The sequence below is a fragment of the Nicotiana tabacum genome, chromosome 12 (assembly GCF_000715075.1).
Source record: "Nicotiana tabacum cultivar K326 chromosome 12, ASM71507v2, whole genome shotgun sequence".
Lineage (NCBI taxonomy): Eukaryota > Viridiplantae > Streptophyta > Magnoliopsida > Solanales > Solanaceae > Nicotiana > Nicotiana tabacum.
In genome coordinates, this window is record NC_134091.1 from 68,102,556 (window position 1) to 68,117,399 (window position 14,844).

Below are 14,844 nucleotides of genomic sequence, written 5' to 3' on the forward strand. Positions count from 1 at the left end.
GATCAGGGTGCCTTATGAGATTGACCAATACACCGAGATGGAGAGAGAAGCCAGGCGTAAGAAAGAAGAATCAATATCTGAGCAGTTGAAAATGTTGAGAAGGCAAATGAAAAGCCTCCAAGTTGCCCGAGGAAGTGAAAGTTTGTACTACGAGGATCTGTGTATTCATCCAGATGTGGATATGCCAGCAAGGTACAAACCCCCAAAGTTTGATATCTTTGATGGGACGGGGGACCCTCACACATATTTGAGGGCATATTGTGACAAGTTAGTTGGAGTGGGGAGCAACGAGAAGATAAGGATGAATTTATCTATAAGATATTTGACGGGAGAAGCACTCACCTGGTATACTCGACAGGATACGCGAAATTGGAGAACTTGGCAAGATATGGTAGAGGACTTCATGAATCGTTTTCGATTCAACACAGAGATCACTCCAGATCGGTTCGCACTGGTGAACCTGCAGAAAAATCCATTTGAGTCATTCCAAGAATATGTACGACGATGGAGGTTGGAGGCTGCCAGGGCGCAACCTCCGCTAGACAACAGTGAACTAACAAAGTATTTCATCAGAGCCTAGGAGGGAATATACTTTGAAAAGATGATGGGAATGATGGGATAGAAGTTCCCCGAGCTGGTCAAGATGGAGATTTCTTAGAAGAAGGCATAAAAACTGGCAAAGTACAATCCATGGTAGCATTGCAAGCAGCAAGCAAGGCTATCCAGTCAGGGTCAATCGGTAGCGGAAAGAAGAAGAAAGAGGAGGTCTCAGCAGTCGTCCCTTACTACCAACCCAATTTACATCACGGAAGCACCTCTTATTCCTCAAATAACTACTCATCACCACCCACTTATGCTCCAGTCTATAATACCCACCCATATTACCACCCTCATCCATAGTACAACCCTCCTCGAGCCAACAACAACCAAAACCCACAATGATCGTACGCTCCTTTCCAAACCACTACTCATCAGAACCGACTTGCTTATGCACCAGGCCCTCGTCCCAACTTTGAAGAGAGGGGCTCTAGAATGTGTACCTTGATTGCTAAGCCTCTGGCCCAATTGTTCGAAAGATTGAAAAGAGCAGGATTGTATATCCAATCGAGGGAAGGGTTCCTGAACATCCCTCCAAGTATTTTGATGCCACTAAAATATACGTGTACCATTCCAATGTACTCAGGCATGATACTAAAGATTGTTTCAAGTTAAAAAATGAAATTGAAACCCTGATCAAGAGCGGATCCATTCAGTGCACTCCGGCACCACCCAATGTGAATCGCAATCCACTGCCAAATCATCGAAACCAGGGAGATAACATGATCACATTAGACGAAGAGTATGACCTGAAGCGAACAATTATCACTATAGGAAATGCAGAAGCCGCTAGGGTCCCACCTTAAAAGGCTCCGATCATTATAGTACAACTGAGGCTACAGTGACTGTTCTAACTGATCCGCTGCAACCTGCCACTGTTACAGGAGACAAATAAATTCGGGAATACAAAACTATCCCATGGACGTACCAATAAAAAGAAAAGGCCAAAATGATAGACTTTGTTATGGCACATGGTATGACTAGGTCTGGGAGATGCTACGCTCCAGAAGATGTCAATCGAGGGAACACGGGGGGAGAAAAAATTCCAAGGAAGAACATAGCAGACCTAGAAGCCACAAAGTTTTGGAAGAGAATGTCAAGAAAAGAGTATTCTATAGAGGAGCAGCTGAAGAAATCTCCAACACATATATCAATCATTTATCTGTTAATGAGTTCCGACAGTTATAAGGATGCCCTGTTGAAAGTACTAAGCGGGGTAAGCGTACCAAGTAACACCACCAGTGAGGCGTTGGCCGTGACAATCGGGAAAATGGTCAAAGCAAATATGATCACTTTCAGAAGAGACAAACTCCATGTCAAAGGCGCAAGTCACAACAAGGCTCTTCATATCACTATCAAATGCGAGGACAAAGTAGTGTCCCAGGTGTTGGTCGATGGAAAATCAGGAGTCAATATTTGTTTGCTCTCCACCCTGCGGGAGTTAGGAATTTATTTGAGGGAAGTCAAGGAAAGCCGCGTAAGGGTGAGAGCCTTTGATGGTTCACAAAAGGATGTTATTGGAGAAATTTATTTAGCCTAACAAATCGGGCCGGTCGATTTTCAGGTGTTGTTTCAAGTAATGGACATCTCCTCTTCCTACAACTTGCTGCTGGGCAAGCCCTGGATACATAAGGCAGGGGTCGTGCCATCCACTTTGCACCAATGCATAATATTTGAGTGGGGATGCCAGGAGATAGTGGTTCATGGCGAGTGGGGTCACTCCGCCTATTTGGAGTATGTTGTTCCATTCATTGTAGGGATGGACTGAGGTGCCTTCCACACTGTGGAAATCATGCAGACTACCGAGATGAAAAAGACTGAACAAAACTTGGGAATGCAGTCACCATATAGATCCAAGATGGATATGAGGTAGATGATGAAATATGGATACACACCAGGAACAGGGTTAGGGGCCAAGTCAGATGGAATCATGGAGCCAATTGAACATAATGGGCAGAAAGGAAGGGCTGGCATAGGATATCAGCCTCCGAAGGGGAAAGTGCGCACTGTTAGCTCTGGGAAAAAGGTTTTTGTGCCAGAGCATGTTGCAAGTCCGAGAGAGAGTTCAGTACCCGAAGATGACATCATCGACGGGATGTGAAAGCTATTCGTGAATATGATTGAAGAATGTTATGAAGGTACTGACATCAAGACACCGACTATCATGTATGTCAAACCAGGGGAAGAGCTGCAGAATTGGACCGCCAGTCCATATTTGGTTAACCGGGAGTCTTGGTAGTATGGAACTATAAAAGTTTCCTTTTGAAAAGAGCACGGTCAATTGAGTCATGTACCGTGTCTGTACCTTTTTATCACTTGCCTCTTGTGAATGCTTAATACGTTCCCCTTTTGATGAAATAAAAATAATCATTTTCCTAAATATTGCAACTTTATTTACCGTTCTATTTATACTTAGCTTCTCTTTTCAGTAACCAAACCGCAAAAAACTGCATTTCACGATTATGACAAATAACTAAACTGTTGAGCGCAATGACCCAAATTACGAGTATTATGACGAAAGCATAATGCCCGACAATCTCCCGCGAGAAATCGAGCAGTTGGAGAGTTAGAAAAATCCCAACCTTGAAGAAATAGAAGTGGTCAATCTTGGAAGTGAAGAAGATGTAAAAAAACCAGAACCAGCATTCATCTAGAAGATGAGCAAAAGGAAAATATGATTGAGCTCCTCCGACAGTATGTCGATGTGTTCGCATGGTCCTATGATGACATGCCGGGATTAAGCACTAACATTGTCTCGCATCGACTACCCACCAATCATACCAGACTGCCGGTCAAGCAAAAACCAAGAAAGTTCAAACCTGATTTAAGTCTGAGGATAAAGGAAGAAGTGACCAAACAGATAGAAGCAAATGTGGTAAGGGTCACCAACTATCCAAGTTGGTTGGCAAACAACGTCCCAGTACCTAAGAAAGACAGAAATATCATAATATGTGTGGACTACCGAGATCTCAATAAAGATAGTCCAAAGGATGATTTCTCTCTGCCAAATATCCACATCCTCTTCGACAACTGTGCAAAGCATGAACTGCAGTCATTTGTGGATTGTTTCACTAGATACCATCAATTCTTAATGCATGAGGATGATGCAGAGAAGACGGCTTTCACCACACCTTGGGGAGTCTACTATTATAGAGTTATGTCGTTCGGTCTCAATAATGTCGGTGCCACCTACATAAGGGCCATGACGACCCTCTTTCACAACATGATTCATAAGGAGATTGAAGTGTATGTGGATGACGTCATCATAAAGCCACGAAAGAGCTCGGAGCACTTGGACGACTTGAGGAAATTTTTGAATGCCTGCAAAGGTATAGTTTGAAGTTGAACCCAGCAAAGTACGCATTTAGAGTCCCCGCCGAAAAATTATTGGGCTTCATTGTAAGCAGGAAGGGAATAGAACTGGACCCATCAAAAATCAAATCCAAGAATTACCGCCACCGAAGAGCAAGAATGATGTCATGAGTTTCCTGGGCAGATTGAATTACATCAGTCATTTCATAGCCCAGTCCAAGGTAATATGTGAACCCATTTTCAAGCTGCTAAAGAAGGATGCTGCCACAAAATAGACAGAAGAGTGCTAGAAAGCCTTCGACAGAATCAAAGAGTACCTTTCAAATCCACCAAAGTATTGGTACCCCGAACCAGGGAAGCCATTGTTGCTCTATTTGTCAGTCTTGGATAACGCCTTCGGCTGTGTGGTTGGGAAGCATGATGAAACTGGGAGAAAGGAGCAGGCCATTTACTACTTAAGCAAGAAGTTCACGCCATGCGAGGCCAAGTATACCCTGATAGAACGCATTTGTTGTGCCCTGACTTGGATTGCTCAGAAGCTAAGGTATTACATGTTAGCGTACACCATGCATCTGATATCTCGGCTCGACCCTCTCAAGTACATTTTTCAGAAGCCAATGCCTACCGGAAAGCTAGCTAAATTGCAAATTCTCCTCAGCAAATTTGACATTGTGTACATAACTCATAAGGCTATCAAAGTACAAGCTTTAGCTGACCACCTCGTGGAGAATCTAGTGGATGGGAATTACAAACCTCTTACCACATATTTCCGAGATGAAGAAGTACTATTTGTCGGAGAAGATATTGCAGAATCATACACTATGTGGAGAATGTTTTTCGATGGAGTAGCAAATTTCAAAGGAGTCAAAATTGGGGCAGTCCTGATTTCGAAATCTGCACAACACTATCCAGCATCGACAAAGATAAGATTCCCTTGTACCAATAATATGGCTAAATACAAAGCGTGCATTCTCGAGATCAAAATGGCAGTCGACATGAACATCAAAGAACTTTTGGTCATACGAGATTTCGATTTGCTAATACACCAAGTCCAAGGAGAATGGTCCTCCAAGAATGTCAAGATACTGCCATACCTACACTGCGTGAAAGAGTTGTGCAAGAAGTTCACAAAGATTGAGTTCAAGCACGTCCCCAGGATTCAGAACGAGTTCGTCATCGCCCTTGCAACCATATCGTCTATGATTCAACATCCAGACAAGAACTGTATCGACCCTATCGAGGTAGAGATCAGGGATCGACATGCCTATTGCTTCTATATAGATGAAGAACCCGATGGTAAACCATGGTATCATGACATCAAGAGATTCCTTGCGACTAGAGAGTACCCGTAGAATGCTACTAATGGTCAAAAGTGAGCCCTCAAAAGGCTGGCAAACCATGTTTTCCTCAATGGGGAAGTCCTGTACAGGAGGACCCCTTAGGTTTGTTGAGATGTGTAGACGCTGCTGAAGCAACCCGTCTATTGAAGGAAATACATGCAGGGACATGCGGACCCCACATGAATGGGTTCACATTAGCCAAGAAGATTTGAGAACTGGATACTTTTGGATGACCATGGAAAGCGACAACATCCGCTATGTGCAGACATGTCACCAGTGCCAGATTCACGGGGATTTCATCCGGTTTCCACCAAATGAGCTAAACGTAATGGGTTCACCTTGGTTGTTCACTGCTTGGGCATGGGCGTGATTGGATCTATAGAGCTCGCAACATCGAATGGACATCGTTTCATTTTGGTAGCTATCGACTACTTCACCAAATGGATTGAGGCATCTACTTACAACGCCGTTACGAAGAAGGTAGTGGCGGATTTTGTCCGAAATAATATTGTCTACAGTTTTGGGATACCGGAGTCTATCAATACTAAAGATGCTGCTAACCTCAATAGCGACCTCATGAGAGAAATCTGCAAGAAGTTCAAAATCGTCCACCACAATTCCACAGACTATAGAACACAAATGAATGGGGCAGATGAGGTAGCCAACAAGAATATCAAGAGAATTCTGCAAAAGATAGTGGACAATCATAGACAATGGCACGAGAAACTACCTTTCACTTTACTGGGTTATCGAACTACCATGAGGACATCCAGTGGGGGAAACGCCGTACATGTTGGTATACGGCATTGAAGCAGTGATATCCGCAGAGGTTGACATACCATATTTAATATTCATTCAAGAGGAAAAATTAGACGACACAGAGTGGATACATGTCAGACAGGAATAACTCATGCTCATTGACGAGAAAAGAATGGATGCATTATATCATGGTCAGTTATACCAGAATAGGATGGCCAGTGCATTTAACAATAGAGTGAAGCCTCGCCAATTCACATCGGGGCAGTTGGTTCTGAAGAAAATCTTTCCCCATCAAGAAGAAGCCAAAGGAAAGTTCGCACAAAACTAGCAAGGTCTTTACATGGTTCACCGAGCACTATCGGGTGGAGCTCTAATATTGGAAGAAATGGATGGAGAAGTCAACACAAAGCCTATCAACTCAGACGCAATCAAGAGATAATATGTCTGTAGATAAATAGAGTTAGGTTTTTTATGTAACAGAACTACGTTCAACCTGACTTCCCACGGAGGGATACGTAGGCAACCCATGTAGGGTTCGGTTTCTCTTCCCCCTTCTCTTGTAATAGAAAAACCGAATATCACTTTTGTATGTTGCTCAGGAACTATGCCGACTTGACTTCCTCAAAAAGGAATATGTAGGCAATCCTCATCGGATTCAGTCATCTTTTGTAATTGAACTACGTTCTGACCTGATTCCACTTGGATACGTAGGTTGTTTGAGTCCTACTCGGCTATTTTCATTCTTAATCTCATCATTTTGCATCTGTTGTAATCGAACTACGCTTTGTCCTGATTCCATTTGGATATGTAGGCCTCCTGAGTCAGGCTCGGTCCTCTTCATCATATTTCATCATAACCCACGAACTACGTTCAGACCTGATTCTATTTGGGATACGTAGGCAACCTGAAAAGGTTCGGTCTTAACCTTAGGAAACCCTTGTAATGCATTAGTTCAAATTAGGACGCAGTCGCAACAGCAAGCAGACGCGTTGTCAGAAGCATCATAGAAGATCTACATCAGCAGAACGAGCTCTTCAAGAAGATACGCTTACATGTGGAAAAACTTTCGTGACATGTCATAATCCAGAACGATGGCATTTGCCTTAAAAACACGTTATTTTGAAATGTTTTCTAAAGAAAAATATATGTATATACAGTAATCTTTCCATCTACCAAACTTTGCAGCGCAACCATGTCCCAGACCGGGGCAAACCAACAATGTGGTTACCCGAACCAACTCCCCCCCTCCCCCCACTAAGAATTTTTCTTTAAGTGTAGGGTCAGTAGGGACTAAGGAAGCACTAAGACCACACCGAGGAAAATGACGGACCCGCCACTTGCTTAAGATTATCCCTCTTCCTCCTTTACTTGAATTTTTCTGGTAGAGCTAAGGCTAATATTTGAACCATTTGCACGTACCTCGGAATTACACAGCTGGTACGGAAAAACTGTACATAGAAAACCATCTGCTCACCTAATCAGAGCCCCTTGTACAAAACGAACCGTCAACTTCACCAATTAAAGTCATGTATATAGAAAATCATCATCTCAATCAATCGGAGCGCCCTGTACAAATCGAACGTCGGCTTCGCCAATCACAGTCCTGTATGTAGCAAACCGTCAGCTCAATCAATCGGAGCACCCTGTACAAATCGAATGTTAGCTTCACCAATTGGATCCTCGTATATAGCAAACTTCGCCAACAAATCAATTCACATCACCGCTCCGGAGCAAAAGATGCCAGAATAGACAGTCGCAAACCTCGTCATCGATGTTCTACCAATCGATGGCCGCAACTTAGCTTCGCAGTCAAGAGTATCTCTTGAGCATGCTTTTATATCATTTTCTATTATTTTGAATGTTTTGACGTTTTGGTCATGCAGCTTCAGGCATGATTATAGTTTAGTCAATCACTCCCAAGCGGAGACATTTCTCAGTGCAAAGCTCTCCCAACAAGCAGAGATGCACTTTACAAATCAAGCTCTCCCAATAAGCGGAGACAATTTTCAAATGCTCCGATAGCTGAGGAACGGTACACAGCCTGGCTAACAAATCGAGTAAATATCGAGTATCCCGCCATCCCAATCCCAAATAACGGCTCGCCGACAGCCAGGCATCATCATTCCTGTATCATTTACACCACAACCTAATATATTCTGTATTACAATATGTTGGTATGCATGTATTTCGTTTGTTTTGCAGGAACAAACAGTACAACGTGGAACTTTTCTTAGCAGGAGACCGAACTACAATGCTAAAGGGACAACCAACCCAGTAGCGGGCCTAAGATCCCAGCTCAAGATGATCAGCGAAACTAAAAATTTCGAATCATTCAAATCATGCCGCAAAATTCAAGCTACCATAAGTGACTAATCTTCCGTCTTGCCGTATCATCACAATACGACACTGGGAAATTCCTGCAAGTGTCAATTCCCCAAAGTCTCTACTCCAGAACTACATGAGGCCTGATCCTCATTAAACCCGAGGTATGTAAGCAATTCAAAGCCACAATTCAGCCCAATATTCCCAAGTTTTTCTTGATTCTTCCTTAACTCAATCCTGCAATTCACCATCCCCGTTTCCTACAATACTTGCCTAAAAGTAAGGACAAAATTGGCTTTGGTTCAATTTTTTTGCCAGAAAACTCTTTGACTATCTCTGGTCAAAGAGAGGCAGTTATTGACGGCCAATTTTGACACTCCCCTTTTAAATTAATTTATTTACAATAAATATTTTCAAAGTATTTTTCAGCAATGAATATCTATTTTTTACAAATTAACCAAGCATTAGTTTTAAAATTAATCACAAAGCATTAACATTATGTAGTTACAAATATATTTACTATCTTAAGATTATTAAAATAATTTTTATATATACATTACGTAGGTTCTATAATTAATTTAATAAATTACTCTTTAATTTCTCGTTAATTAGATTATTATGTGAAATTCGAAGTTAGTGTTACAATTTAGGAAAATGAATATTCTTTTATAAATAATTAGATTGAAATAATTAGTAGTATATAATAATTGTAATTTTTACCACATTTATTAAAAACTATTAAGTTTATTTAAATTAAATTGAAAAGGGGTTAAAAGACCAAAAGGCCACAATTGCAATTCTTGAATCAAAGGTAAAATGACCATTTTTAAAATTAATCTTGGCCCAATTGACAAGCCCAGTCCGAAAATACACCCAACCCAAACACCCATCTCTTTCCATCATGGCAATCCAAGTGATCCCATTTGCACCAATCACAACACGCCATATCACCCTCCCTCATCACTCACACAAGAAGCACAAACGAATCTGAGTCATCTGTTCCACATATCAGCGACTCACATTTATTCCCTGACATTCCATTAAATCTAAATACCCGCCCCTAGAGATCAAATCCCAACCATCCAAATTATTTTGATCTAACGGCCACTAATTTTTCCACTTAAATCATTTATAAAAAACCTAATTACAAAATAATTGGAGTCGTTGATCAACAGATCCAACGACTCTCGTTCCGTCTCCCATTCTTAACTTGGAGACACCCCAAACCCTATCTCATTTTTCCAAAACAGCTGCCCTAGTTTCCCTTTTCTCTATTCCGTCTCTCAAGCACCATCAACCCTAATCAATCATAGACTTTGCACCAATTCGTGCAAGATCTCAAATCTGGTCTTCAAATCATCCCCTTTGCCCCCTACATCTGTGAATCTAGCCGATTTTTCCATTTTCATTGATTGAATTCGAAATCCCTAAATCTAAAACCCTAGACTTAGAGACGAAAGTTCGAATCATCTGGTTCCTCTTATGTTCTTTCAAATCGAACCATGCATGAAGATTTTCTCTGTACTCATCATCAATATTCATCGTCCAGAGGTCAGACGCAATGACCTCTGGACAATCGAGCTTTGACCGATGAATTTTTAAGTTCAACAGTCGATTTCCCATACCCATGTAAACTCCTCGCTATTTTCCCTCTGTGTTCATTGATTTTACCTCTACTTTGCTATCATCACTCGACTATCGTCATCTTTCACTATCTGGTTTGAATTTGAGAAACCCTAGAGCCTTAAATGGAAATATAAAAGGGGTCTTCAATTCTCTCACCTAACACACATAGACACGAACTCTACGACCTATTACTGATATCATCTGAAAGCAATTTTAAGTTAAAAAATCCTAGGGTTCCTTACTGTTCTTTCTTTTCATTTTTTGAGTGATGTCGTTGATTCGAACTTGAAGTTCCTGGGGTATTATGCAACTGAGAAAGAGCCTTTATTTGGTCTGTTGCCCTTAAAAAGGTCAGCACATCTCTCATCCTTCTCTTTTGTTCGTCTCCTTTGAATGTTACAAATATGTTAATTATATTCTAAGGATTACAGTTGTTTTATGGTGTTTGTGATTGGTATGTGAGTGCTTATGTTCTGTTAGTCTAATGTACACTTGTGATTATTTGTCCTTCTTTTGAGTCTTTAATCGATGATTGATCAAACCATTAAGTGATTCCTGCTGATTTTTGTTCCCGAGTTTCCAACAGTCTACATGTTTGAGTTATAATGTGTTCTTGTTCACACGAACTTCATAGCCTTTCATTGATCTGCAGTGACCTTTACACTTATTTGTTGCTTCTCTATAGTTTGTGAGTCTTGGAGTTGAGCTTATTATTTGATAGTCATGGCTGAGATGAATCTGAAGGTGCTTAAGTTTATATCCTCTACCCTTTAGCCTAAACATGAAGTTCTAAGTGTTTATATGTTTCTTTTCTCTATACTTATGTCTGTTAAACTGTGAGGACCATTTCTGGGTTGTCACTATGATATTTTCATGATCTCATCTAGTTATGGTTACATCTGTTGACTTGGTTTTGTTTGAATTGAACTGTCTTCTTTTTCATGAATCTTTATTGTACATTTTGTTGAGATTAATTTATCTTTCCCCCACAAAACAATCATGATCCTGTTTCTTTTTCTTTATCATAAATGGATGATAATTTGTTATTAAGTTGAACTTGGTTGTTTCTTGATTAGTTAACATTTTCAGCTGAATATTCAATTTAAAGCTTACTCAGTATAGTACCTCCTTGTCTCTAATCCTTTTAAGTTATTATTGGTCTTTAAAAAATTGAGATGCATTTTATCTTTAAGATTATCCTCTCTATACTATAAGACTTAATTACTCTGTTATAATCAAGTGATAATTTGTGAAAACAGAGGAATGATCACTCCATACTTAGATACTAATCTAGACTTAGGTTTAAGTTAAACCTATTTTAATGAAATGCCTTCCTTTATCTGTAACTCTTTCTCTTCATGTCATACTTAACCTAATTCTATAAATGTGTAAAGTACCCCTATCCATATGAAGTTATTACTTCATTTTAAGTGTTCAGGTAGCTAAGTGGATCCTGTATGTTCCTGTTTGATTCCTGATTTCATACCTTTACCAGAACCACACCAGTCCTTTCCCTACTGTTAATTTGAAACCAAATATGATCCTTAAATCTTATAAGAACCTTTGCTGATGCTATCCGAACATGATGATTTATTTGAAGCTAACACTATTAGGAGTATGACTATGTTGAAGTCTTTAGGGACTCCATGTTTTAACCTATAAACTTGCAGACCTATTGAGAGATTTGATCATGTCCCAGATATCTTTGATAACCTCTGTAAATGTTTAGCCATGACTGTTTGTTTTGAATCTTTATTGGTGACCTTTAAAGTGTTAAGTGGAATTATCAACCCATGTATGTGCTAGAAGCAAACCAATCAGTTCACATTTGGTTTGCTAGAAATAAGAACATATGTATTTGTTGAGTTGTTGCATATATGACCATGTATAGCTTGCCTTTCCTTTGAATGTGTTCTTCTCTAATGTTCAGACCTTTATAGCATGGTTGTGATGTTTCTGCTCCTCAACTATGTGTGTTTGAAAGTCAGACCTCTAAATTCACTTGATATATGTTTGTTTGGTATCCAATGTAGACTATATGTTCTTATGTTAGGATGGAAAGTATATTTTTGTGGTAAGTAATGCCATGGCATTTAATTTACATTGAAAGGGCCTTATTGGCACTTAGACCTGTAAGGAAAATATGTTGTTTGTGTTAAGGGCATTTGGGAGTGGAGTTTAACTCTAGGTTGGGCTGCCCTCCCCGGCACAAGCATTGCCCTGGACCTTGAGTCCCTTGGGAACTTTGAAGTGTCAGGAGATTCAAAGGGAGTATCGACCTTGAGTGGAACTTCCTCCTTAGCCCTTAATTCATTGACGCATTTAGTTCTTTAGGGGTTTAATGTTAAATGACAACGAAAGGTTTTCAATGTGAATTATTTGCCGAGTAGAACTGCCACATTAATATAATTTCCCACGGTATTCAAATTATTGATTACTTTCTTGTTCCAATTGATTGTCTATATACATTTCATACATGTTTTGAATATTTTGTGTACGTGGGATATACTTATAATGACCTTCTTTCTTTTTGGGCATGTATACATTTGGGCCTGCTGAGCTCCTAAGGAACTCAGGCCCAAACTTGCTTTGTTGCATTTTATGAAGGATCCAGTCAGCTATAGCCGCGCCTTTTAATCGCTGGGCCTACCTTCTTGAGGCCCAACCATCAGAGTCCAGTCTCCTCTCCATTATTTCTTTCATTACGATGCATTTCTTCCATAGCCTAGTTTACTACTTCATTATTTTCGCTTACTGCCTTTGTCGTTTTATTATATTTCATTATCATGTATTTAACATTCATATATTAGATTATGTGTTTACCTTCATGCTTTAATATCACATGAAACATAGGCAAACTTTAACTAATATAGTACTTAAAGAGAATTAGTTAGTAATTAATCTTCGCTCCTCTAATTATAACTTGTTCATCTTGTACACTCACCTCTCTTAAAGATTTTTGAATCCCAGACTCTAATCACAAACAACATCCTGTTTTCAAAGGAAATCAGAAAAGAAGCACTGATCTTTGCTAACATGGAATGAAACCAAATTTTTCATTAAAAACAGTAAGGTACTGTCACCCAAATAAATTTTCAAAGATTTGCCCTTTTTCAGTTTTTTTAAACCAAGGTACATTTAGAATCACTTTCTTACAAGCATCTTTTAAAATTATACAAGCATCTATTCTCTAAGTTAATTACTTCCATAACTGATGAGTGGTGATTTTACCACTTATTTTAGTCTCTTTTCTTTAGATTTTGCGTCCTTTAATTATAATATGAGGTTGTTTATGGTGTGTATTGCTAGATTTTCAGGTAAATGATGCCATGAAGAGAGTTAAATTCAATTAAAGTGGAATTGAGCAAAAAAGAGTTGAAACAATACAAAAGCCTTAAGATATCTCGCATCTGCGGAAGACAGGTCGCTTATGCGATCTCGCATCTGCGGGACAAGACATAGCTGGCAGAAATCGCTTTTGCGATCGTCTAATTGCATCTGTGGGCAGTGCTTCTGCGCTTAATGATCACATCTGCGATTGCGCGTCTGCGCGTGCAATTCCGCTTCTACAGAGCCAGAGTTTTCCTTCTAAATTCGCTTATGCGACAAGCTATCCGCATTTGCAGAGCCGCACCTGCGAGGATTCTTCCGCAAGTGCGGTCAACAGGCTTCAGACATGGACATAATTTACAATTCACATTTTCTCAACTCCAAACCCACAAATACACGACCTAACTTATTTGAAACAGATCTTTTGGTAGGATCTTTGGCTTATTTTCAGTCCATATACTAGAGAGAACAAGTTTTGGAAGCTAGGGTTCTTGCACACACACTTGGGTCTTGAAGATTTGAAGCTTTTGGTTGAGAATTTCTTACTCATTTGTGCTCATTTCTTCATTTCCTTGCTTTGTATTGTATATCTAAGTGTGTAGTATTTATTTCCAACACTTGAATCTTGTTTATTGAAATATTCATATTTAAAGTATGGATTAAATACCTTGTTGTGCTTATGTATTGAACTATTTTTATTTATTATGAAGCGAGTTGTTGTTTCTTTAATTATTCTTGTTCTTTAATATTTCCAAAGGGATTAGCTAACCCTAGGACTCGCCCATTAACTTTGAATTAATTTTAAAAAAGATAATTTGGGATTGGGAAAGATTAATTAACAAGAACTTGAGACTTTAATCCTCATTTTATAGATTCTACCTAGGGATAGGATTGAACTACTTGTAGCCATATCCGGGTGTGCTTAATCTCTTAATTGTTTTAGGGATAATTCAATTAGGAAGTCTTGTTAGTCTTCGGAAGAAGCTAATTTAGAATTATTACCCGTGGCTAATTAACATAAACTCGCTCATATTTGTTAAATCGTGAAATACATTGGATCGTTACTTGAGTGTAATTCCCGATGCATCCATACTTGTAGTCATTGATCATTTTACTTGCTTTCTAGGCTAGTTTATATTTTCGCATTTAGTTATAGACATTTTCACAATCAAATTCTAAGTGTTTGGCATTGTATAACAAGTGATAATTCTCTTGTATTCCTAATCGCCTACATATTGTTCTCTGTGGGATTCGACCCCGACTCATAGTTGGGTAATTTATATTGCATGCGACCGTGTCCATTTACTTTTTAGTAGTAGATTTGGACGTCATCAAAATTGGCATCGTTGCCGAGGACTAAAATAAGTGGTAAAATCACCACTCATCAACACCCCCAACTTAAAGCTTTTGCTTGTCCTCAAGCAAATCAAGACCACCAATTCAATGAGGTTCTACCATTTAAAGCACAAGTGGCATTGCTATCATAAACAAATCACATTCTCTAATTAAGCACCATACATATGGATTTGGTTGGTACTAATAATTAGGCTCAAGCATG

At 39.5% G+C, this 14,844-nt stretch overlaps 1 protein-coding gene across 1 annotated transcript; it reads left to right on the forward strand.

Annotated features, from left to right (window-relative positions):
- Positions 1–3,271: 3,271 nt before the first annotated feature.
- LOC107831403 (uncharacterized) lies at positions 3,272–5,261 on the forward strand. The gene is made up of 2 exons (XM_016659165.1): positions 3,272–3,926; positions 4,291–5,261. Exons 1-2 carry the CDS (start codon positions 3,272–3,274, stop codon positions 5,259–5,261), a joined length of 1,626 nt encoding a protein of 541 aa, XP_016514651.1.
- The last annotated feature ends 9,583 nt before the right edge of the window (positions 5,262–14,844 follow it).

Coding starts and splice junctions, on each gene's coding strand:
- LOC107831403 (XM_016659165.1), top strand. CDS start 3,272: ATGATTGAGCTCCTCCGACAGTATGTCGATGTGTTCGCATGGTCCTAT. Junction 3,927..4,290: donor ATTTTTGAATGCCTGCAAAG/GTATAGTTTGAA, acceptor TCTATTTGTCAG/TCTTGGATAACGCCTTCGGC.